Below are 26,504 nucleotides of genomic sequence, written 5' to 3'. Positions count from 1 at the left end.
AAGCATGAATATTGGAAGCTTAACTTGACACCTGCATCGAAACTTGTTTTCCTGTGGAATTTGTTTATGGTCTGTCTGTATACGGAGCATCTTCTGCCGCCCCAAATAGCGTGCAATTATTTTTAGATCGTTGCTGTAAGCGCAAGTGCTGTTAAAGGAGAAACACCCCTTTAGATATTATTTTACCTAAAATTAAATCGAGTGTATATAACGTACGTAAATGGACCTTCACATTTCCTCAGGTAAACACCGAGCGTTTTAAATCTTTTGTACATAGACTCATTTTTAACCAAATTAATATTCAAATTCAAATCTATTTTAATTTCCTACATACACTATTGTAACTAAAGATATGTACGCTTGGACATTCATTATTTATTATTATTACTACACTGAAAAGATTAAGCGAAATTTCCAAGTATCCAAAGCGTCAGCGTTTACTGATTACCATTTACCAAAACAATCATTCCATTCGCCGTGGTGGGATATAAAATTGGTTATCGCTAACGAGGGAATTAGCACCGAAAGGCTTTTTACCATCTTATATCCACAATGCGCATGCGCTCATGCCGGTTTCCTTGTAAAATATTATGGTATACTCAGCCTCATCCCAAAAGGCTCAAACTGGCTTGGAAGACGAATTAAGCCGGTTGAAAGGAGAGCAGTCGTCTATGAAACAAATATATTTATCCACTCAAACAGTCAACTTCATGATTTAAATGCCTTTTAGCCGGAACTGAATACACCTGTGCTCATAACATAAACAAAAGGCTTTACTACGTGAACTTTATCGATTACTTTACATATAATATAAATTGATGTTTAGTTAAATATCACTACTTACTTACACTGGGACTGGCACATGGGTCTATTACTTATAAATTTGAAATGTAAGATCCTTCGATTGGAACATATCTCCGGGGTTTTTATTGCTTTTGAGCGTTAAAAATTCAGTCCTTGGAAATGACTAAATGATAAAACTCTTAGTTAAAGCAAATGTTGGTTTTCGAATCCATGTTCCTTGCCTATCTAAAATTACAAAAAAGCCCTTCTATTTTCATGTTAGTGGGCTATGTTATAAGACCTCTGCCGGAATGTGGTTAAAACTGTACAGAAATCGCCAACTCTTCTTGGCCTATAGAAGTGTGATGCATTTTACTGGACGAAGAATAACTACCTCAAGCTGAATTTTGGCCAACAGCGTGACAGTTTTTCAACAGAAACAGTGTCATCCATTTCATTTGTCGAATTGCAATTATTATTTTTGAGTTCCTATCGACTTACAGGTCGTATACTGCAGTTGGACAAAAATCGTAACGTAGCCCGTTTAGGTAAGGAGGAGAAATGGCGATGGAAAGCCAGAGGTTATTATGAGGCAAGTGTCCAGTCTTTTTCTTCATAAATATAAATGCTGTTTTTGATAGTGTCGGTTTAAAACATCTAGTACAACAAAATGCATAGTCATTTCACAACACAAAAAAAATGAAAAGGAAAATATCTCTAAGAACTGAAAAAAAGAACAAATGAACAATATGACAACGATCCACACATTGAGAAAATGCATGAACGAAATTGTAATTAGTTTTTAAACTAGAGCGTAAGCACACGACGTCACAGAGGCATGATATGCAATTAAATTCTGTTCGCATGCAAATATTTTCTAATGCTTGGGTTAACAAAACATGACTGCCGATCATGCATTTTGATTAATATCATGGTAGAAATTTGTCAGGCTCCCAGATGGAAAAGAAGATACTTCCTATTCAGTAGTATACCACATTACCTTTTATTAGAAAATCGTGTTACGATTTTATTCAAATGCATTATTCTTTATCTGACTTTCAGCTCCCTTAGATTGAGGAATTTCTTCATTTTTTCTAACGACTTTTGACTCCATTTTTTTCTGAATTTCCCTCTACATAGTTGAGCCCTGTACTTGACAGTCGCATCTGTCTTCCCCATACCTTAAGTTTTCCAGACCCAAATGTAATTCAGTACTACAAACTAGAGGTCACTACTGGGATAATTCAACAATTTGTTGTTATTGTTGTTTCTTGACCCCCCAATCTGATTTAAGGTGGCAATTAACTTAGCATTGTTCGAGTCAACCGACTTGATTCTTCTTTCTTGGGCTTCGATGATGACCTGTTTGGCTTGGATCACTTCTTGCATCTCTTTCTGTTCTTTTCGCAATTCAGATTCCACGCTTACCAACCGATCAAGAAGTTCCTTCATTTCTTGATCTTTTTCTTCTCTCAACTGTTGCAAGGCATTTTCGCTTTCTGCTAGCCTTTCTTTGAAGGACGCTACGAGTTTGTGTGTGCTGGACTCTTGCAAAATCAACTGTTCGTGGGTTGAGGCTAGAGTCCTCTTTGTCTCCAGCAGTTCCTCGCGAAGATTGGTGAGCTCTTTTTCGTACTAAAAAAGCAAAACCAAAAAGGTCACAACTACTGAATGTTTACATATGATAAAAACAGCCGGGAAATCAAAATCGTTCCTCTGAAGCCCGATTGGGTGCTATTTTTCCAAGAGAATTCAACCCCAAATGTAGATTAGACAAGATTACACGATTACATATTCACAAATGTTCACAAGAATATCATCACGAATAATAATCTGGAATAAATTGAAAAAAATTATATTGAATGTTTTTGTCTTCTGGGAAGAGACTGATCTGCCTCTGGAGGCCTGGTAACTGAGTCCGGTGAAATACGCATACCCGTCGAAACATTGGATATGCGACCGAATCACCCAGCAGACTTGCTTACTTTTGTTTACAAGTGTAAAGAGATTGGCAAGAAAGATTCCGATTAATTTTGCGCAATTAAGCTTCGATGAGTAACATGGTTCAAATTCTTTAGAGAAATCTCCCGGTTGATGTAAGTAAAGCAGTCCGCATCATACACTGACTATTATTAGTAATGCTATCAGCATTGCTTGTAATTAGTAATTTTCCGGTTTCCAACTGATTCACGAGCATATCATTCCAAAATATTTCTTAAAATGTCCTCTTTAAAGTAGTGAGATCAGTTAGCTCGCAACTCATAGAAAAATACGTGTAAGTGTTCACATAGCATTGCTTTCCTTTTTTTCATATCTACCTTTTAACTGAGACCCATTCCGGTCGGTATTTCCATTGGAAGATTGTCCATGTGAAGACATGGTGTAATTGATGTCAAGTCCGAGTAATAGTACATTTGATAAACTTAACTTTGATAATAACGATTAATTTAAATTCATTCGCTGTCACAGATGAAATAAGCTCTCAGGATTAAGCGTCAGCCCAGGTCATTTGTTTTGAAAACACGACAAAACGTTTGGGGAAAATCACGATTTAGAAACTTAGAATGTCGATAGTTGTTACATTTCCTCCGACAAATCAAGAGTGTCTAAGTAATCATTATGAGAACCCATGGCATACCTCAGCTGCAGTCTTGGGAGACACAAGGTCGTAACCGTTCACAAAGTCTTCGGGCTCTGCTTTAGGCGCCATCCTTTCCCAAATTGTTCTGTTAAAGAAAAGAGATGAAACCAAACAAAATAATGTTTAAGGAGTAACCTAATGAATGGTTTAGAATTTAGCTATTTTCAAGTCTGTCTTGATTGGATATTTTGAAACTGGAAATACGTACAGAGGACCATTAGAAGGCAACTGATATCGAGTTGAAGTGATTATAATTTGTGCAAAATACGTATATATATTATATTCCTGGTAGGAAAAGCTTTCTTTTGTGTGATTTCTAAAGTAATGAGAAGGAAAATTTGCATATGAAAGATTGCAGAGAAAAAGGAAAGAGGGGCCTCTTAATTAATTTTAATCTCAGGGGCGCTGACCGGGGGATATGATAAGTCATTCGCGCTCTAATAATCCGTCAATTCAAGGATCGTAATTGTGCTCAATTGGTGGGAATATTGAATATTAGCACATTCGGACAATGCTCGAACCTCATATCAATGGACTACTAGACATTTCAAAATTGGCAAAAGATATGTTTTTGTGCAGTTAAGAATACTTTTTTTTATGTCTTGACAGACGTTGTCGGACAACGCTCTCGTCTTAGCTAAAGTATTTCCATACGTTTCACGTAATCTTTTTGTCATGATATACGCAGAACTTGTTGTCACTATCACGACAACAAGCTCCAAAACAAGAGCTTTGCCATTTTATTTGATTTTTGCTGCGGACCGATCGAAGCTTTTATGCGTTCGACTTGAGAGAGTGTAATTACTCACCGTATTCAATTAATATTTATCTCTTTCCAAGTTTTGTTTAAACTGAGTGTGAATTCGAGTTTTATCCAAATGGCAACTGATGTGCAAAGAGACGTCAGAAAAGTCTTATACAGGCTCATTCGCAAAAGTAATGCCCAAACTGAGCAAATCATAATTATTCACAAGAGTCGAGTGCGGTTTAGAAGAGAGGTTTTCAGGGTCATAAACACTAGGAACAAAGCTTAGATGTAAGGCCATGCAATTCAAAGACGACAAACCGAACGTCATTCATTTTAACTTCGCGAAAATATCCAAACAATGGCGGCTCCCTTGGGAGAATAAGTAACTGAAGGGTTGTTGTTTTTCAAGGCACCAGAACAAGCATAGTGAAGTTACTACTAATTATGTAAAGGAACCTTTGACGTAGCCTTCTCTTTTGTTAACTTGAAGAGCAATATGTCGTTTATGGTCCAAGGATCAAATAAATTGCACGTGGATGGATAATACGTGTGCACGAAGAGATGAAAAGGAAGGAAGTGCAGGGAAGGAAACACGGGCGGGATTCTACAAGGACATAACAAAACAGTTTGCAGAGGAAATTACTTTTAAGATGAAAATTTGCTTGAAGAAAAAGTTGCTTACTCGGTTCCAACTCCGCTGTCCTCAGGACTCGGTGAACGTGTCATCTTCCGCACCCTTCTTCTGCCTCGGCCACCTTCCACGCTGCTTGCTACGCTGTGCCAACTCTCGTCACTACCACTAGAGCTGCTGCTAGTCCGCGATGAACTGCGAGCTACATGATCAGGATTCAAGAACTTGGCTGAGTTGTTGCTCGTGCGTGATGACCTGCGACAAGATTGGGGAGATGAAGACAAAAAAGAAGCATCCTTTTCTCCAGATGACCTTCTTAGACAGTCACTTGTTGCAAGCGGATGTGGTTTAGGCGAGGACTGTCTTTCAAGAGATGCCGTTCGAGACTGATCTGTTATAACTGGAGATTTAGTGTCTACCGGAACATCAATTCCTTCTTTATTATCTCGTCGGCGCGAGGCAGGAAGTGTCCTGGAAATTCGTTTTGGTCCAGTATCTCCCTTGTAAATTACCCGACTGTCACCTGGCGTCCCGCCATCCACACTTGAAACAATAAGAGGTCCCTCTTTGAGAGACCGACGAGGTGAATCCAACGTTTTCTTGCTTATCAACCCGTTTTCAGAAGAATCTTTGCCACATTCGATCGAATTGTTACTACCGCTTTCGTTGATAGCTCTCCGATACGAGCGCCGCCTGAGGCTGCTTTGTAAATCATGCTTCCTGGGTGAGGAAACTGGAGGATCAACATCGGAAATAGGCGAGAGAATCGATTTATCGTAGCGCGATACCGTCAAACGTTCAGGGGTCTTCGCAGTCGGTGTGCTACCGTTGTAGAATAGACTAGCGTCTTGCGAACTATCGTCCAAGGAATTCTGCGCTCTCTTTGGTGACTTCATGATCCTTATTTGTGACACCGGGGTAAGAGTGATGTTGCTCTTGTCCTGATCAGTAACTAGGTCAGAGGATGACGCCCATTTCCGATGTGCCACTAGACTTTCATTTCCAATGACAAAATTCCTTTCAGAATCGTGGTATGTCTCTTGTAGGGACTTGAGTACAAACTGGAGAGGGCGAAGGGCTTCTGCAGCATCCTATAAAAGGACAAAAAGATCATTTGGGATTGAGAGACTAAAGCGAAAAGGTAACAGAGACGAAGAAGTAACAGGCCCTTTTGCAATCCGTCCTATGTTTTCCAAATCTAGATCTTCTCCACGAGTCATGCCTAATTCACGCTTGAGAAGCAATCTCTTCACTCATTTCCATTAACCTTATTATATAGAAATTTTGAAGTGAAGATATAAATTTGCAGGCAAACTGACCTGGTTCATCTTGCTGGTGACATCTTTTAAGATGGAGTACATGAGGGCGAGTTCTCGGCCGCAGTCAATAATTCCGTCAAACTGGTTTTCACAAGTGTCCGATCTTGATTGTTGCTATACAGAAATTATATAATACAATGTAAGAAGCTGCCATTAACATTCACTCTTCTTGCGTGAAACCTTACTATTGTGAAAGTCTAAACGATAACACGGAATCACAAAAAGATGGAGGCAGTGCGACCCAGTGGTAATGAGCTTGCCTTTAGATTCGGAGATCCCAGGTTCAAGACACATTCTGACCACTCGATCGTTGTTGTATTTGATCCTGGTATAAGCTGGTTCAACTTCTCAGCTACACTAGTAAATAACCAACTGGTTTGTCTCTGGGTGGTTGGGATTCTTCAATCACAGTTGGTGTTTATGTTCTGTTCTGTCGTTTCGTTTCGTTGAGTGTGATTCGTTGGGCCTGAAAAACCCCCACGGAAAGCGGTCAGCCGGGTATTTTTGTATGTTTTTTCTGTCAGAACTCTAAAAGGAAATATATCACTCGGTCAACTTGAAAGGATCTTCTGGGATTTGCATATCTCCTTGCAAATACTCAATACCGTCATTAATTCAAACAATCCAGCACAAAAATATTTTAACTTACTGATATGTCATCGATAAATCTTCTCATATTTACGAACTCTTTTTCCACAAATCCGTTCATAAAACCCATATATTCTTCTTTTCCACCGAACCTGTAAGAAGCGGACATCAGTTAAAAAGGATCAAACGAAGTTAAAAGTGCTCCATTAAAAGTGAGCAACGTAACAAACAAAAAAATTACGCTGTTGTAAATTAGATAAAGCTGTTTCATCCTAACATGTCATACTCTCCGAATATTTCGGTGCTAAATGTTCACATGCTGCGTTTAGTCTTACACCATTCATCGTTATCTTTATCATTATCACACATCACTAACACTATCATTATCATTACTACTATTATTAATAGTATTATTATTAATTATATTAACCGCTCGTGCAGGTAACATCGAAGGGTATCGGGCCACAACCTGTGGCCTAGGATATCCTGCACCGTTTTTTTCTCTAGCACTGTTTTGTCCCAAAGTATTCAGAACTTTCGTCGTGATCTTTACTGGTACTGGCCCCAGCAGGAAAACTCTCTGTTAAACAGACTCGAGAGCTCATGGACTAGGAGCGTACAACGTCATTGTATTTGTGGAATGGCGTTATACAGACCGAGTTATTTTTAGAATGATTTTCCCGCGAAACTAGACCTTTCCAGCAAATCACAAGCCTTGCATGAGAAATTATTACCCAGGGGACTGAGAATGGTCACTCATGCAGGTCAAATCTTAGTTAAGAACTCGTCTAAAAATAGCTTGATCTGTGAAAATGCCGTTAAATAGCCCGAGTTTTGGAATTTTAAGCTCCTGGTTATGAGCTCGTGAAGAGTTCTGACTCTTAACGCATTCCAAATATTGCCATCAACCGAGAGACAGTATAAGTAATCATGATCACGATAATGACGGTGAATATTATTAGTGTTATTATCAGCATTATCGAGAGCAGTTGTTTACCTCGTGAAGTTGGCAAGATTCTGCATCACCTTGGCAATCAGCGTCAACGCTCTCGATGTTTTCTCATCTGGATATTCTGCGAAATTGTCACTATTAGCCACAAATCAAATGATGTTCGGAATGTTGTGATATAGAAATTCCGAACGCCTTTCAGCATTTATTCGACCCATTTATTTTCCAGGAAAGGAATATTTATGTTTTCAGTTAAGAGAGTGTTAAAATCTCATTTACCCACAATTTCAAAACAGAAGCCATACTTGAAAGACTAACCTTGCACTAGATGAAACAGGCTGGGAGATAAAATGGCAGGACACAAAAATCGCAAGAAGATGGAACCACTGGAAAGGAAACGTAAAAAATGTGTTATTTTATAAATGTTTTCGTCGATAGTTTCGAAAAGAAAACAAAAATCACTGAATTCACTGTATAAACGTACCTGATTAGTTTTGTGCTCAAATCGTCGCTAACTCCTTCCCGCCAACGATGAAACTCGTGAAACGTTGCTCGGAGATCACTGAGAGAGCGAAAAAAACATAAACGTTTTGGTTAAGAGATCAATTTCAGTCTTAAAGAAAACGGCTTTTTTGAAAAAAAAAAACTGTGATTAATTAACATTTTCTGTTATCACGAGTTAAATGTGAAGCAGCTGTTTCTATAACCTGGTTTTCACAACCTGTTTGAATTTGGCCCCAGTGCCTAAAATTTACGGCCCGGCACCCTCCATTTTTGTCGTCGAAAAGGAATTTTTCGTGGCACGAATTCCCTAAAACGTACGGGTGATGAGACCATATAGAAAGGTAGATTCTTTTCCAAAAATGTTTAATTGTTTTTTTCTAAATAACAATAGATAGCTTTTAAATTTTTACCGCAATCAAAAATAGCTTTACGGACCTTAATATTACTTCGCAGTACTTCCCTATAAGGTCGATTCTTTTTTCAGAAATTTCCTGTAAATAACTTTCTTATCTATTTTATCGTTCATGGCTCCTTTGTGAGTCGATGAAGCATATTAATATAGGTCTCAATTAATCTTTTGGCTCCCTATCCTTATTGGAAAATTTGTTATAATGATAAAAAGTTTTGTTCCACATTTCTGTTCATTGGAAGTAACGTTTCTTAGACGCATAGTCGAGATAAAAATCCTAGGAGTCCAGGATTTTGTTCTGTTTCTCTTAAGAGTATCTTTAACCTGTTCACATGCAGTAGCCTATAACAGTTGGTTTTTGCAAGTTCCATTATAGGAAAAGCTTAAGTTCATATTTATCACTCAGTGTTATAGTGGACGGATCTTAGTAAAATTGAATTCATGAAGAATCATTCGAATGGCTGCAAAGCTAAAAGTAAGAAATGCTTACGTAGGTACTGCGCAAGCATATTTCGCTTCTGAGCAGCTTGACAGGTCGGCTAAAGTATGGATAAAAAAGACTGTCTCTAGAGAACTACGATTGTAGTTGTAGCTTTTTTAGGGTAAGAACAGTTGTAGAGTCGCCACTGTTTTGTTAAATGGAATAAAAGAGGAGTCAAAAGAAGAAAAGATTGTTTCCTCCAACACTATCTTTCAATGTTATTCAAATTAAGTTTCTAGTTTATAAAGTCAAAAAGTTGAAGGAGAGTTACAGAGTAAATCATGTACGTTAATAACATGGACTAAAGAAGAACCATACCTTCTCTCAAGGACGGAGCTTATGTGCGGAGCTTTGACGGACAAGTAAAAGCCAAATAATTAACAATTATTCCATGGGTGGGCGTTGGATATGAGATGGTAATAGCCAACGAGGCTTGACGCAATCACTTCCATAGTAGGTCGTACAGTATATTAACCGATATTTAACCGAGATTATATGGACAAATCAGAAAGCTAGAAACGCAATAACCGAGGTCGAAATTTTAATAAGGAAATATAATGAAGAAATGAAAGGTAAAACGCTGAACTCATAAGACGCCATCATATTTTCGAAAACATGTTGTGTCCTCTTACTTACCTGGGAAAGAAACAGGATGAGCACATTATCAGGGTCCAGACCTTTTCAACAAACGTTTTTAGGTTCTTTTTGTTAGCTTCGATACTTCCAGTCGTCTTTTTAGATGGATCGACCTGGGAAACATTGGTTCAACAATCAATATTTATCTGAAATCTCGCAAATGATACGGCAATTTGCAGCTCCCTGTAAACGGAACAAAATCTCACCTCACAATCGTCCTCAAATTCGTAAACAGACTGAACAAAATCTCCCAGTGTCTCCTGCAAATACTAAAGAGAATAGTGGATTGAAGTGTGAATCTTCATACATTTGCTGCCGTTGCACATTTGTGAAATACTAGAACCATCTGAGAAACAAAGAACTGCTGGCTTACCGATTCACCTATCATCTTCATATAGGAATCCATAGCTTTTGTAGCAAAGGAATTACCACGAAACACAAGATTTTCATCTTCTGCAAATGAAGCATTAGAGTGAACAACTCACACAGAGACATACTTAAGGACAGTGCCTACTATTTTTATTGCGCATACGTTCTGCGCATGTTGAGATACTCGGGTTTCCTATGGGTGGTGCTTACTAATGTAGGGATATTTTTTGCGCGGTTTAAAACTATGCGGAGGAAGCAAAACTTAGCAAGTGCTCTTGGTATCCAAAAAGAAAATTGGTGGTAATCAAGCATTTTTGAGATATAATTAAGCTTCCCTTTGGAAAAGAACTGAACGCCATACATCGCTTTTCATTTTAGAGCTTTTTACAAATATTGTTGATTAATTATCTTTGAAAAATGCGTGGTTAGCCCCAATTTTCTCTTTGGATTTCAATAACACTTGTTAAGATCTGCTTTTACCGCATATTCATAAACCGCGCAAAAATACCTTTGAATTACTAGGCACCGTCCTTAAAAAAGAGACGCAGTTCATCATGCAGGTTCCTAGGAGCGACAGGTGTGAAAAAGTGATACAAGTACAATGAAATGAAGCTGTACAGCGACAAAGAAGTGCTCTCCGAAACTCTGATAGCGAACATGAACTCCCGATATCGGACAATGCAATGAAGAGTTCCGAAAATTCTGGTTGAAGACTTTCACCTACCTTTATCTAACACTTAGTCCTAAACTCAGTAGGGAAAACGAACCCGTTTTTCTGTTAACAAACACGTATTCCAACAATATTCATGATTCTCGTCAGCCTTTAACTCACAGTATGATCAACGCATTCTGGAAACACGTGCACTTACCCAAATTTGTTACTTCTTCAAGCACTATACTTGCAAGAAATTCCGTTGCTTTCCCATTAGCCTGTAGAATTCTCAAGAGCACCCGAGAGATCTCGTCCTTTATTGAAAAAAGTGAATTGCAGATTACAATTAGAGTCGGATTGAGAAGTGAGCTCGAGTAGGGAAATATGAATGCCATTTAAGAATTTTGGAAAGTTCAAACTACTGCTAAAAGCAATCCTTTTTCAAAATTAAATCTCCCTTAACACACCATAAACTGTACCGCCACAACCCCAAGGTCAATTCCACAAAATGTTTTTTTTAAAATTTTGTTCACAAACCTTTAGTTTCACGCTGACCACTGGTTCCAATGCTTGGCACAATGTCATGTAGTTACGTTTTAGATACTGAAACAATAAATGAAACGAGGCGGTGAATAATGAGAAAAATGACGAAGCCAACCAAGAAGAATGGGAAGCGGATGTCACTTTCATGAAATAGGAAAAGGAAAGAAGACAACTGAAAACAAAACATCAAATACCCCTACCTCCAGAAGTTCATTATAGCACTTGACAGGGAGAATGGAAACTTTCTATTCAAAGAGATAAAAACGGGCAGGTAAGTTCATAATGTAGGGATAAACAGATGCATTTACCCTAAGATAAAAATAAGGCTAACCTTTACCCCAACATTGTTGTTGAAAATAGGTATCAAAAGCTTAAACTTGAAGGGACAATTCGTGTTGGATGTCAAAATTGTGCATGCATCTAATTGGGTGCATCGTTCAGAATTTCTGGACTTGAGTGTCGAAATTTGGGGATGCCATAACTGTGTTATTAGACAGATTTAGCTTCGCTTTCAGTTTACGTGAAACGGCAAATCGCAAAAACAAGGCTGCTGCTTTTCCTACAAGCAGCATGAAAATTCCTCTTATTCTGTATTGTCTTGCTCGATTTCTGGGGATAATAGGCAAGAAATGAACTAAAATCAAACAGGTTTCTTTCATTTTTGGCAAAACGCAAATTTCAGCCTGATGCTTGCGTTTTTACGTAAACGCAATGCTTAATCCATTACCACGGCTTGACGTCATCTGACGTCGCCTGCTTAACTTTGCCTGCATTTGATGTACAAATCAACACGTCCCTCCATGGGAAAAAAGCTATATTTGTTAACTTTGTCAGAAAGTAGAAGACAACGCAAAAAAAAAAAAATATAATACCTGATATTTAAATCGCAGTCTGATGCTGGGTGACTCTCCACCATTGGTTTTGTTACTTTCCATTGTAACCGGGAACCATTTTTCCACTTCAACTCCAATTTCCAATGAGTCAACTGGTACATCTACAGATGCTATTACCGAAAATGATAGTGAAAGCAGTGATAAGTTGAGCTCATCGGCGAGACCAGGCCAGTCTTTAGTAAGCAATTTCTGACGATCGCTATTTTCTTCGGGGAAGTAACAATTCTTCCCTGCATAATTTCCCTCGTTCAACATTAAAACATAGTGTTTCCCTCCTCTCCAGTTACTTTGTGTCTTTCTTTGAGGAAGAGGCAACCGGCTCACATTTAAAACCCTTTCAATCATGCGAGAGAGACATTTTACTCTGTCTAACGCGGCAAGACGATTTTATTCGTCAATGGGGACTGCTTCTGAGATGAACGAGTAAATATTATGAAAGGCCCAGACACCTACCTGTTCTATTCAGTCATTTTCACAACTTGGCTATATACCTGGCAAAATATCTATTCCTAACGAGACACTACTGAGCAGAGTCTCATCTTTTTTTAAAAAATAGACCAGTGTTTTCCTGAAGCAGGGATGTTTGCTGGATATAAAGATAAGGCTATGCCTACATTTTACTGGATATACATACATGTTATTGGCGTACATATCCGCATAATGTTACGATCTCAGAACACTTACATGATCTACCTTTAGACCTAAAAACGAAAAAATACGTATTGCATACCAACAGGCTTTCTCTTTTCTTTCTTGTTCTTGCCGTCGACTTCCTTGTAAATTTGTACCGTTATAGTCTTTACTTCGGGTAAATCACTGAGAACATAAGTACGAGACAGAAAAATAAGTGAATACTTCATGCAGTAGTTCTCTCGCGAATATGTTATCACATGACCCCTACACAGATCGTGGACAGTATTAGAATACTGACAATTCCATCCCCAGACCCAGTCCTCCTTGTACACAACAGCAGTTTAATAACATTGTTACATTGTTGGCAAACAGTTCCTTTTCTTACATACAAAGAATACTATTTAATCCAGCATTCTGCAAAGAAACTTGTATCAAAGTCGAATAAACTCACTTGAAGGCAAAATTTTCTCCCCAGAATAAAAGATCTGACTTTGTCTTTGAAGATGTCTTAGCGTAGATGGCTTTATCGAAATACAGCTCGCAGAAAAACCTACAAAAAAGTAAAAATCTATAACATTTAGTTGTGCAACCTTTAAATTAATTTTATTCTCACAACTATTATGGATTTTTTGGCCCAATCATGGAAAGTCATCTGTTCTAATGAATGCCCTTCATTGCTTCATATCTCAAGTATGAGTAAAAAAGATAAGTAGTGCACATAAATAATTATTTTTTATCAATCTTTTATTAATCATGAAATTATCTTCAAGCCTATCAAGAAAGGTGCGCACCTTAAAAATATGGTTGAAACCTTGACATTGTAAACCTTACGTATTTCCAAAAGGGCTTGAAAGGGCATTGAAAGTGATAGCAACGATTCCACGGTTTACCACGAGGCATATCAAAGACGCACATTTTTTCCGGACAAATCAAACAAATTATATCTTGGTTCCGTTTATCTTGTTGAGCCTTAGAAAACGAGCAAACTTGGCAGTTAAACAGCATGGGGCAAAGAAAAATCATAAAATAATAATAAGAGAAGACGAAGTACCAAGGATAAAATCAATATAAGGGATAGTTTTCAATCCTGACGGGATTTCCTTCTGTCGCATAGGAAAAAATTAGTTGCATTACCGCCGTTTTGGTTTGTCCGTGAGTCCCTTGGCCTCGACAATCCACACCGTTAAACCAATGTCGGTCCTGTATTGTATGTCTCTTGTCGGTTGGATAGATTTCTTGATGCTGTGAAGACGAGGAGACATTCAATGATTATGAAAACAACAATGCACTAACGCTGTTGACAATAAACTCAAATCGACCATCGCTGACACCTTGTACACGACAAGGGGTAAAACGATTTTATAAGCAAATTGTCTTTTTTGACAGTTTTAATAACAGCTACAATATTTTTCTGGAAAAAGATTCAAATGGAGTTCAAACATCCCCACGGTTGTCATGAAATTCCCGGGCACATTAATATTACCAACTGGATAAACGCGCCAAATTAAGTTAATTATCCTTCAAAGACTACGTTTTGCAGATACAATTACGGAGGCGAAGGGAAATTATTACCTGATGGTCGATATTTTTCTACGGAACATTTTGAAGAACTTGAGACGGTTCCCCACAGAAAATAACGTGATATTCGATGTTGCTGTAATCAATTTGACTTATAGCTGCCAATCAGTGAAGCCAGCATGCCGTCATACCTCTTCACACACCTTATTTTTAAGAAAAAAGATACTTTCGAAACGTTGGATTCATCACGCCGAAGAGAAGGAATTGTTTTTGCTGTTTCGCTTATGTAAATTATCGCACTGAAAAAAATGGTGAATGAGCAACATCCTCTCTCGACTTGATGAGGAAGCGTCAAAGCAAATAATGCATGTGACAAAAGGATTCCTCAAAAACCGTATATGGCAAGAACAGTAAGAGGAAAACTGCTTTGAGCATGATCATGAAGCTAAAAACAGTCTCACGGATACTGACAAGACCAGAGAAACCCTGACCCTGTACACCCCCAATATTCCTATCTTTAATGAATAAATGTTTGAAAGAAAATTTGCCCTGAGCGGAATTTGAACCCACGTCCCCCGTTACTAGTCGGGTGTGATAATGACCACTACACCACCAGGACAACCATGCTAGCAACACAGCAATCAGCAATGTATGTATATAGAAAGCTTTAAAAAGCTTTAAAAGGAAAGCCGATTCTCCATTGTGCAAAGCACATATATAACATGAAATGACGTGATAAATGTTTAAATTTATCCTCAGCTAAAGAGTGCTCAATGGTTTTACCAGAGCTTTGAATAGATACGTAGACTTGAACTAGGTCACTAGTTCAAGTCCATAACTTGCATGAACAGAAGATAGAGCGAACTTTTCTCGTGTAACTGAAAGTCCCTTTATTGTACGTTTCGCCCGTTCGGGCTTCTTCAGCAATACTGTACAAGATAATAATTAAACAAAATCTGTTTCGATCGCCTAGCTTTTCGAAATTGTAGTAAATTAATCTACCATTGACTCTTATTTTGCGCTCATGCACTGCTGAACATAATACAAAGGAGAACGAGGTCGATGCCGGTTTCAAACTTGACACCACTTCTGCTTTTCTCACCTCACAACCCATTTTTCAAGCTCATTGGAACTTCGGCATGAGAAATACTTGGTCTCATGAGGCGTGGTTACTTGGAAACAGTGCTGCCTCGAGAGAATGCTGGGATGGATGGGCCGAACTGTCACGTGACCACTGATCGACAAGTCCACGCTATCCTGTTTAAGAAATAAAATTTAGAAACTGAATGACGGACAAATAGTTATAGAAAATACCTCAAGCGCATTCCTTGCAGGTTCTAGAAGAAAATATATATATGTAAGAAGCAATCATTAAGGCTAAACGAATGAGAGAAGGTGATCATTGCACTTAGATGGACAACTTAAGCATTTGTCTCGTATAGACACACTGAAAAAATCCAGATGGCTCCAACGGGATTCAAACCCATGAAGTCTGCAATACTGGTGCGGTAATGCTCCCAACTGGGGCTTCGAATCCCGTTGAAGTGCGATGATCACTTGCTCCCAATTGTGTAACTTCATAGCTCAGTTCGTAGAGCATTGCACCGACATCGCAGAAGTCATGGGTTCCAGTTGGACCACCCTGAATTTTTAAGGTATCTCTAAGAGACAGCTGCTTAAATTGTCCAGCTACTGTAAGTGCGATGACGCTTCTCTCATTCGTCTATAACCCGCAATTCAATTATACGTTCATTTCATGAAAGCTAAAGGTTAACGATAGATTGTAAGAGTTTTTCTACTATCTAACGATTTACGGACCTGGCTGAACCGATTTGCTCAAAGCGAGAAAATAGACGAAGACAATCGAACTAAAAGGTTGGGTTAACGGCCCCGATAATCTGATTTCACGGGTCTTTCGTTGTGTTCCAGATTTTTAGTGTTCCATCTGTGCCAAACACTATGTAGAACATACGAAGGAAACCCACTGTGGTTTTATTGCTTTTGTCCCTTTGATACTTAAACGAATGCTGATAAAAGTACCAGAGATAATTTCTCTTTTTATAAAGTAACTCGGACACTAAAATATGAAAAGGTTATTCACACGCACATTTGCCTTTTTACTTTCGGCTGTGAAATATCTCAAGTATGTTTGGTCATTCTGTTGAATTCAATTAAGAAAGTAAAATCCTATCTCCTACGACGGCTTGCTAAAGTACTTCCGTATAACTGAATAGCTCATATAAGGAAGATTGAAGCATAAAATTTATTCTTCTTGAGCTGCCTCGCAAAATGCATGGAAAATTAGCCAATCTACTGTGGTTTCTGCCATTTGGCCGAGGGAAGAGTTGTTTACGTCCAGACTTCCATTAGAAAGCCATTCTTTCAGTTGTTGGACAGTTTTCATCAGCATTAGAATATGCGAGTGCTTCCGCTGTGAAAATAAGGCCTTGCTGGTTGTGTTGCGATAGGTAGGACAAGCTTTACTATTCAGTGGCCATTTTAGGTGAATTCGAATCAATCACCGATAAACTAGCCCAGACATTTTGATAATTACATCACCATAACCACTGTCGTCATTGGTAATGCAACCGTTCAGATGGTTGTGTTCACGAGTCCGTGTCTCAAGATATCCTAGGACAATAGTGGACTGGGAATAAAAACCGATAACAAACGTAGAAACGTTAGACGATATGCAGCCATTCTCATAGTCATCGTTGTCATGAATGTTATTACCATGGGTTTCTCTCTTTTTTTCAGAATTATTTAAAAGTATGAAAGTTTATTCTTTCGGCTCTCACTCGATCACTCATCTAACTCGGAATCGCGAAATACGAATAAAAGCTGAATAAGTTTAGCAGAACCTACTAAGCAATCCAAACTCACAAACGCAATAATTAGAAACAGGACTAAACTTCAGCTGGCTGACGATTAAAGAACTTTACGCGACTTTGCACGGCTCTGTAACACAAGATTTATTACCAAAATAGAGTTTAGTCGGAATGTATTAAATGGAGTGATTTTTTTTATCAATTATAAAACAGTGAGACTGACTGCCTTAGAAACAAAACTGCACTGAAGTACGGAATATTCATCCTCCAACACATGCAGTTGTCAATCGTGAATGCTCAGCAAACCGTACGACCAGCTGCCTCCACAAGGCGCAACATTTGTTTGCTGTTTTGCTTTGAGAATTTTTTAGAATGCAATTGTAATCCGCCTCCCTTACCTCACACGGGGAAAGATAGAAATTGCGTACTTCCTTCACACTGTTAGCGTTTTTAAAATTCCTGGTATAATCCATTTAATCCTCCAGAAATCAACTTCTGGGCATATGAAGCGACAAAGAAGTCACGTAATCACCGTCTTCGTCAAAGACGACCAAGCATTACACAGAGAACAACCTCGTTCAGAATGGATCTAAATTCGGGAGGAGTTTAAAAATCTGAAAGGTGTCAGTTCGTATCAACCTAATCTGGAAGTGGTTGGTAAAGCATTAATAACTTTTCGTCAATTCATAGCCAAGATAAAAGCGCATCAACAAGGCATTGTTAATTTAAATCACTTACAACCGCAATAAAGAAAAAGCCATAATTTCAATGTAGAGGAAACATTTTTAATCTCAGGAATGTTCTTATTAGTAAAGCGGAAGGGATTCCTGACCTCGTTTTTGTTCATTGTTTCCATTGATAAATGAACGCACCTTAAAATTAAGGAAGGCGTCAACCTTTCATGTGATTACTATTCTAGACAAAGCGCCTTTTCAGCGTCCTGTTTGCTGTTCAAACACAGCACGGTGACATTGTATAATGTACGACAAATATTTCCGAAAGTAACTTTTACATTTGTGTGAAGGAGAAAAAGCTGTTTCCACAAGGAATAAGTGTACAGTTCTTCCTCATTTATTTTTGAATATTTTTTTTTCCACAAAGACGAAACAAAACAAAAAAAAGAATAAGGTTCATTCACTTCATTTTAAAATTTCATTTTATCTTTCGGAAGATTTGGTTACCGTTTTACAAAGAAGATGTTTTCTTCTGCTTTCCATTAAAGAGCAGAGATGCAGCAGTGTCTGTGTATTTACTTGCATTTAGAGTGTGGGGACAAGCTCTGACCACGGTACCCACAGAAAACAGTGAAAGAGTATATCATGTGTTTGATCGAAAAGTCATCATGTTTTGAAATTTCTTTAAGCCTCATATTGCCCTCAAATCGGAACAAAAAAACACTCTAGACCATTCTTTGGCCTTTTTAATATAATAAACTGCCAAGCGGAATTTTTTGCCAAGCCGGTAATTACCAAAAGCACATTTTTTATTTTGATTCTAAAAGGTGTCATGTTTACAATCTAGATGGACAGGCTTATTTGACCATTAAAGAACGTCTACTGTGAGACAAAAAAACGACGAATTAGGAGACATTTTAAGGAAGCGTGACTGCTCCTGATTGTTAACCGATCGAACGTGTGAAAGACGCAAACCAAAGATCGGGGGAAAAAAGGAAATCAAGTTATCTAGACTGCCCGCTCCCCTTTGATATTACCACAACGCTTCACGCTTCGGATTGCCTCAGCTCGTTGTATAGATACTCAGAGTTTTAAGGAACTCCAATGCACCTGGTCGTAATAGGAACAGCAGCCAGTGGAACTCTTCTATACCACTTAGGCCGAGCTTTCTTCAATACGCCGACTCAAAAGTAAATTGCCAATATTGTGGCACAAAACTAAACAACTGAACATTATTCATCTACAAATTTATACGCCTGCGTCGGAGCTTCACTCCGACACTAAGTTATGATCAGGGAAACTTTCAAATCACTCTCTCTGATCCACCAATACCAGTAGAATATAGACCATCACAGTGTAAGTTATATAATATTATTATCGTAGAAAGTACTATTTAAACAATAGATCACTTACAGTTGTTGTTTTCATCTTGCTATCCAGTGTTTCTTGTGACCTCCATCTTGCGATAGGCGGTGGACTTAAGTTTGAAAAGCCGCTGGAAATTCAATCAATAATTCCCACATTAAAGATGATCGTCAATGCCATAACATAGAGTTGCTACTGAATACGGAACTGCGTTCAATAAGCTTTTAAGCCCCATGGCCAATAAGTAACTTGCTGTGACATCATATCCTTCATAATTGATATAACTGTCGTGGAGACCACATGATCACTGAAATACTGAGCTAATGAACTTCTAAATGAACTCAACGAAACAGAAACAATTGATAAAAAGAAGCTAATTTGTTGAGTAGTTACCCCTTGCATGAAACAGCTGGCAATAACGATTTCATAACCACAAAACTAAACCAACGAAATGTGAATATAGATTAATGTATGCATAGCGCAATCTCTAAGTGTTCTTTGAAATACCGTTGTGAGCAATGTACTGACCACGCTGAGGTTAGTTAATGATTAAATGACGCATACTTTTACTTTGACGAGGGTGGCAAATTGATTTACTGCAGTGTTATACTCTATGGATTGATGCAGTATGTGTAAAGAGAAAATTCCGAAGAACAGTTCTGTGTTTCTTCGTTTTAGAAGGATGCATTTGGCATGGCACGCGATGAGCACAAGTTGGCGTTATAAAAACTTGAAAGATCAAACATCTTGAACAAACGCAACTCGTAAGCTCTCGAAACTGCAAATTATGGTGGCGTGGTACTGTTGTATGTGGAACAAAGGAAAAATGAACGGCTGTTTTGATATTCGACTTGAGCCGATGGCGTAACGGCATGACCAAGAAAAGCACTGAGATAGCAATATAGTAAATCCTTTCTTCTGCAAACCAGTTAAATCAAACGATAAGAAAAAAAAAAACATAACAAAACAAAATAAGAGAATAATTTCCCGGAGACAGTACATTCAATGGACACAAAAGAGGAAATGAAGAGCCATGGACGTCTTCTTCACTAACTATAACTTCCTTTGTAAGCGGAAAGTCAAAATGGATGAAACAAGACTGGACTTCTCACCATTACGAGCTTTGACTTTAAATTTACAAAAACACTATTTTCAGGAGAATACCTTTTATTATGTTAGTCAAGCATGTCCTCGAGAAAACAGTTAAGTTGGTTAAATTGACGTGATCGGGTATCAGACTGCTTACCGTGTCATAGCCCGAAGAGTTTGAGGCGCATCGGAAACGTAAATACTCGGTATCTGCATACGTTGAGCAGATGGTGAAGCATCCATAACAGCTGCTTCAGTAAAGCGTATAGCCACAGCGCTGAGATTGTTGAGCTTCTCAAACTACGAGACACATTTTCGAAGCATTGGGCCGGACCAAAAGAGTCACGCTTTCGAATCAACAACAATCTCTGTGGAATTGTCCTACCTCATTACAATGCAAAGGGATTAAGGAGTTTGTTCTGACATTTCAACATCAAATTTTGCATAAAAAACTCGCCGACTTGGTTCAAGAAAGAAATTCCCTAACAAAAAGCTACAGAAAAGGACCAATTACGCGGCTTTAAGGGAGGTAGTGACTTTCATAAACAAAAGGGTTCATATTTTGAATTAGTATCCTACTCAGTTCACTTGATGATTTCCTTCAACCTCAGTGTTGAAGTACACTCTACGAAAGTCTCTGACTTCATTAGAAAATAATAGTCTTCTTTTCCTTGATATGCATTGGGAAAAACAGACGAAAACTACTTTCCGCCAAATTTAAAATCGGCAACTGAAATAAGCACCTATCTTTGCAGAAAAACAGTCAACAAAAATTCCCGTCTCTTTTCACTTTCTCCGCTTAAATCACGAAGGCGATTGTGACTTTTTTACGTGTAATTATCTTCCTGTAAAAATAACGTTAGGTAGCCGGTAAAGGTACAGGTACACGTTATTTAACGTCGGAAGTTTCTTTACTCTCTAGAGAGTACTCTCCCAGGAAGCCGACGGTGCGCTCAGTTTACCCCCCTCTTTCCATCAGTGCTCCGTTTTAAGGGTATTTAAAGCTACTTAGGCTACACTGAAAGGAAAGAAATCGAAACAAGGATGTGAGATCCGGGGATCGAACAAAGGACCTTGTGCACGAAGGCCGCGCACTAATCGACTGTGCCACCCTTGCTCCGTTCAAGGTTTTAATGTTTTCTTAAGGCTATTCCAAGGTTCAACTGAACGACTCCGAAATCAATAAGAGTTTATTCTCTGGCCGTTGTTTTCCACGAAAATGATCATTGTTTACAGACCTTGGGGGAAACGTTGCCAAAATAAGTGTTCTTAATATATTTGACTCCATTGGCAAACGCTTTTAGCTATCAGTACATACCCATCATCATTGTTCAAGGTCCTTGGTATAAACAAACTTCTGGAGCGATGAGATCTCAATCCATCCGCAATTTTTTTGGAAATGTCCTGAAACGTAACAATCGACCATTAGGGTGACCATTCGAAGGCTAGAAGATACGACTAGCATTGTTCAAAACAAAATTATTCTTGTGGCATCTTAAGTGGCAATGACAGAGATCGCGCTGATTGACGTAATATCCTCGGCTGCGGTTGCTGAGGAATATTGTATTAGGAAATGGCAACTAACAAGAAAATTAAAAGTACATTTACTTCACCTGGTTAATTAAGTATAAGTTAATTGCAATCAAAGATTGCCGAATACATCCTTGTCTACCAGGTTTTCAAAAAGTATCGGCTGCTCATAATCTTTTTCTTTAATAAATCCTAAATTAGGGAGTTACTAACTCGGAAATTACAGTGGAAACGGAATATACATCCCCCCTCAAGACTATGACAAACCAGCGTGAAAGTGATGGGATATTTTGCAGAAATCTCTTTCAGTCGAAGATAAGAAATATTTGACATAAAAAATGTTTGATGGCAAATTAAGTGACAATGAAATTCATGTGAAGCGTGGGTACTTTCCAAATTTCTCTTAGGAAAATTCTCGGCTCGCTATGCTATCGGTCAAAAGTGCAGATAAAATAATTATACTGTGAAAAGTACAATGATTCAATTTCTTAGGTGATTTTCTCGAGGAACACTCTAATACCTTTCTAGATTACTTAATATTTCACCTGAAAAAGTTGAGCTTTCCTAATTTGCTTTACAAATCGCTATTTGACTTCCCACATGCTAAATGTGACAGCAGCGCCACCTCTTGGCTCTTAAATTGCCTCTAATATTGTTTGGAAAGAAGCAGAAGCCGACAGGTAGTAAACGATCCACGGTTAAGCGGTCGATTGCCCACACTGCTGAGCTTAACCACAAAAGCGTGAAAAAGAAGTCAGTACACGACACCAATATTGGCCTGGGCAAAATTTTTCCGCCGTCACATGAAACGTAATAAATCACCTTGCGAGAAAATGAACCGTCGTTTGCTTGTATGAAATCTGAGCAGAGACAAAATAATTCTTTGGATTACATGAACTGGACGTTGACGATGATTCGTTGTGAAAGCAAGTTCCATAAGTACTTAAACCTTAAAGTTATTTTTAAAAGTGACAACTCTGCCTTGCTACATTATTTTTGATGCCGAAAAACACAAATGAATCGATGTATCCTTTCTATTAGTCGCAGAATTTACTTTTTTGTTGTCACTGCGATCCAATCGAACCAAAAACCTCGGCGCTTGCTGCGCGTTAAGGAACGGTCAAGGATTTTAAGAGAGTTCAATGGACCTTAACTATGACTATGTGAAGGATGGCACGAGTGTGAAGTCTAAACAGCAATCGGTTTTGAATGAACTTTCCCCCAAACCGTTTCAAAATACAAAACCACTAGAGTATACTCATTCCTGTAGAGTTCAATACAATTAAAATCTTACTTGCTGACACGAAAAGTCCGTCTTGGCCGTTAACTTGGTGTAATATCAAGCGATAAATGTTATGGGTAATGCTGACAAATATGTTGCGCCCCAGGCTCGCGACCGTGAGCAACATGGCGTAAGGAATCTATTATTGCCGAAAGCAACCGCAGCCGCGAAGAACACTCATTAAAAAACAACAGTTAAACGGAATGGCACCGCGGTTGACTTTCGTGAAAAAAAGCTCTTGCGATTTTCTTTATTCCTAATCGAGATTTGACTAAGGGACGAAGATGAAAGAATTGAGCAAGACAACAAAATCCTAAGGAAAAAACCTATTTTTTTTTTCTAACGTAAAAGTTAGATTAACTATAGTGAAAAAAAAATTAAAATGCCATGTCATTGCAGAGATATTGAAAAGCAAAAAACTTTTAAAAAATGCGACAATTGAAATTATGGTGTCAGTGAAAGTGATCATCGCATTTATGAAGCAAACTTGAGGTTGAGCCCTTTCGCGTGATGATTTCACCACCAAGCCTCGAATTCGAAAATCAAACTTGTAAATTTTAGTTTGAACTGAATCCCAAAGGAACAAACTTGTTCCAGATAATGTGAATAATTTTGTCAAACGAGGATTGGTGGTGAATTTTTGAGCATGTGACGTAATCATCCACAAGACCTGTTGCGGAAAAGGCCTGAGAAAATCCAGGCTTGAACGGGATACATATTTTCATGTATTCTTTCTATCATACATTGACCTATTTTCGGGATACAATATAGACTTACAGATGACCAGCTACCAGACAGCTTGATAGCTCAGATGGTGGAGCAAGAGCAGCTCAATCGCAGGGTCATGGGTTCTAGTCCCGTTCAAACCTGGGTTTTTTTGAGAATTCTGAGTTCGCAAATGCTCAAGTTGCAACTTGCATACTCCGCAGTTCAAATATATGTTTTTCACCCAATATCACTTTCGCAATAAAACTGGATAAATCTTCCGGTAGAATTGTCTCAATGCGGAGCAGCTCGCAACCCACAATACGAATTGCATCACATTTACAGTAAAGTAATTGCCCTCACGCCAACTTGTAAAGATGGAAATCAAAGGTTATTCATTCACTGAAAAATTTGGCGATCACTGTCGACTAAACGAAAAACAGACTGGTAATTAACATGTTGACACAATGCCCTTTTTTGGCTTTTTGCGATTCGGATAATAAAGAGGGGAGTTATAAAAGAAATAATTAACAAAAACAATACGAATTTGTGGTAAAATATTATGCTAATTTCCCATCAGAGCGCGCTGTTGAAGCACCCCTTGAGTTCAATAAAACAATGGATATGAATTTCCTTAACAGTCTTCTTTGAAAGCAACTGATTTGCTATTGGAATTCAACCCATCAACCGATAAGCCCATTGTTCAGTGTTTCTCTTCTCTCTGCTCGTTTTTTTATTTTGATTTTTTTTACCATATGTCGGTTTCCTAGAAAGTTGCCTTGTATAGTTTATTTCCTTAGTTCTCCAAGCTCACTCCTTTGGTTTGGTCTCATAATGTGGTAGAATCATTGAAATCATCGAGTGTGACTGCTCAAACAAATACTATTGAAAGCTACTTCCTGTGCCTGGTGCTGTTTAATATACTCAACAATCTGTTGTTTAGATGACTTCTTTAAGAATGACTCTTCAAATAAAAGTCATTTAGTTCTCTTTTGCGGTGGTTAACCTAACACTAGAGTGCCAAAAAGGCTGTTCTATTTGAGTTGGTAAGTAAATGCTGCTGAGAGGTCTTTTCTTCTGACGTTCTCTGTAGTGGAAGACACCATTGTGTTTTACACAATCTAAATTGCAAATTGAAATTTAGAAGGAATAGCAAAAAAAGAGACATTGAAACAAAGCCCTACATTCTGAAAAGGTGTCACTCCTTTGAAATGGAATATCGCACAACTTATTGTGAGCATCTCAGAGTTACACTTCCTACCAATGCAGTCGATGATCCACTGAGATATTTAAGCTTTCTGAGTTCAGCGAGATATTTTCTCAAGCATCAAAATGCTTATGATTTGCTGCCAGTTTCAAACGTCTTGGATTGGCTTATGGAGAATTGTTATGCTATTCACATATCACTTCAAAACGTTGGGAGATGTCTTAAAACAATGAACAGCAAAACAATATGTTGATCTCGTTACTTTCGAAGATCAATTCACTTTACTGGAACGTTTACTTCTTGCCATTACTCTATTTGCAAGAACAAAACGATTCTCGAATCTAAAAGAAATGTTGTCCCTTGGAAATTGACAAAATTGATAGTAGCTCTTTTACCTAGAACTTAGAAAATAATCTCTTGCCAGTGTGGAGCGACACATTAAGAGAATAAATACGAAATGGAGTAATTGCATATAAATAGAACAAAATCGCGTGTGTCAGTGACGCGTTCAGGTATTGCTCTTGAAGGACATTTCATGAAGTACGTTTCCATGGCAATCTATGGTGTTGTGTTTTTGAAGACATTTAATCAAGTATTGCTCACTATCAGAAACCGAAACAGTATAAAACAAAAAAGCGTTTCCTAAACAAGAAATGTATTTAACATTAAAATCACCATCGATAATCACAGTATTGATGAGTATAACAGGTACAGAAAAGTAAATGAAAACGCGAGTAACGGAGTGAACATGTCTCTCGAGCTCGTTCTACTCAGAGATCATTGCCTCATCTAGAATTTAATGCCCGTCACAAATGTGATGTAACTAATACATTATGACCAGATTATGTATATTTCCCTTCAAGAGCCCGTAGAAATTAGAGAGTTGTTCCAAAGAGCAAGAAAAACATTCATAGGTGCTCATCCCATGGCAATGAGTTCTTATAGTTAGGGTTCTTTGGGAAGTGTGATAGACAGCGTCGACTAAATCAGTCACAAGAACTGGTTAGATAAAACAATAAGACTTGAGTTTGTAATATGGCCACATGGCTTTTTAGAAATTTTTTTGTTGTCAGTTTATAGCAAACTTACACTGAGCTTTGAGGAGCGGTTTCCATTCTGCAGAGCTAACACGTCTTCAGAGTGGAACCGGCGTGAGTGTCGCAGACGATGCACCCGTGAAAGTCCTGCAATGAACGTTAAAACGTTATCAACAATAAGAACGAAAACACATACAGAAATGACACTGCATACAGTGTCTTTATGTAGAAATAAGGGAAAACCTTTGGTGCATGCGCAGAGTACAGTTATGCAACGATTCTTTCAACATCTTACAGATCGGAAAGTAACCACAGCATGTGTCTATAGCTTCTGTTCTACATGTATACACGCATATTGAGGCTCTTCGCTTGAAATTCCCTTCTCCTATGCGACTGTAGATGAAAGATGAATAGTAATACCCGAAGAATCGATTCCCACAAAAGCGATCTAAAAATAAGAGATGATATTAATAGAACAGAGGAAGTGGGG

At 38.3% G+C, this 26,504-nt stretch overlaps 1 protein-coding gene across 4 annotated transcripts; it reads right to left on the bottom strand.

The window, feature by feature from the left end:
• Nucleotides 1–754: 754 nt before the first annotated feature.
• LOC138018720 (ras GTPase-activating protein nGAP-like) lies at nt 755–26,157 on the bottom strand. Of its 4 annotated transcripts, none has more exons than XM_068865424.1 (22): nt 26,067–26,157; nt 21,572–21,657; nt 19,213–19,294; nt 15,400–15,554; nt 13,914–14,021; nt 13,231–13,329; nt 12,877–12,962; nt 12,126–12,256; nt 11,454–11,498; nt 11,248–11,313; nt 10,928–11,024; nt 10,063–10,142; nt 9,896–9,958; nt 9,690–9,802; nt 8,144–8,221; nt 7,978–8,045; nt 7,708–7,783; nt 6,772–6,862; nt 6,123–6,236; nt 4,855–5,894; nt 3,422–3,509; nt 755–2,418 (listed from the first exon to the last, which is right to left on the bottom strand). In XM_068865424.1, exons 3-22 carry the CDS (start codon nt 19,225–19,227, stop codon nt 2,005–2,007), a joined length of 3,027 nt encoding a protein of 1,008 aa, XP_068721525.1. In that variant the 5' UTR covers nt 19,228–19,294; nt 21,572–21,657; nt 26,067–26,157; the 3' UTR covers nt 755–2,004. The 4 variants fall into 4 exon arrangements, with proteins under 4 accessions (XP_068721525.1, XP_068721515.1, XP_068721529.1 ...); XM_068865414.1 differs by lacking the exon at nt 26,067–26,157 and adding an exon at nt 23,078–23,164; XM_068865428.1 differs by lacking the exon at nt 26,067–26,157 and adding an exon at nt 22,329–22,497.
• Nucleotides 26,158–26,504: the final 347 nt, after the last annotated feature.

Source organism: Montipora capricornis, chromosome 2, assembly GCF_036669925.1.
Source record: "Montipora capricornis isolate CH-2021 chromosome 2, ASM3666992v2, whole genome shotgun sequence".
Taxonomy (NCBI): Eukaryota; Metazoa; Cnidaria; class Anthozoa; order Scleractinia; family Acroporidae; genus Montipora; species Montipora capricornis.
The sequence above is the reverse complement of the archived record's forward strand: the minus strand, read 5'-3'. Positions and strand labels throughout refer to the sequence as shown.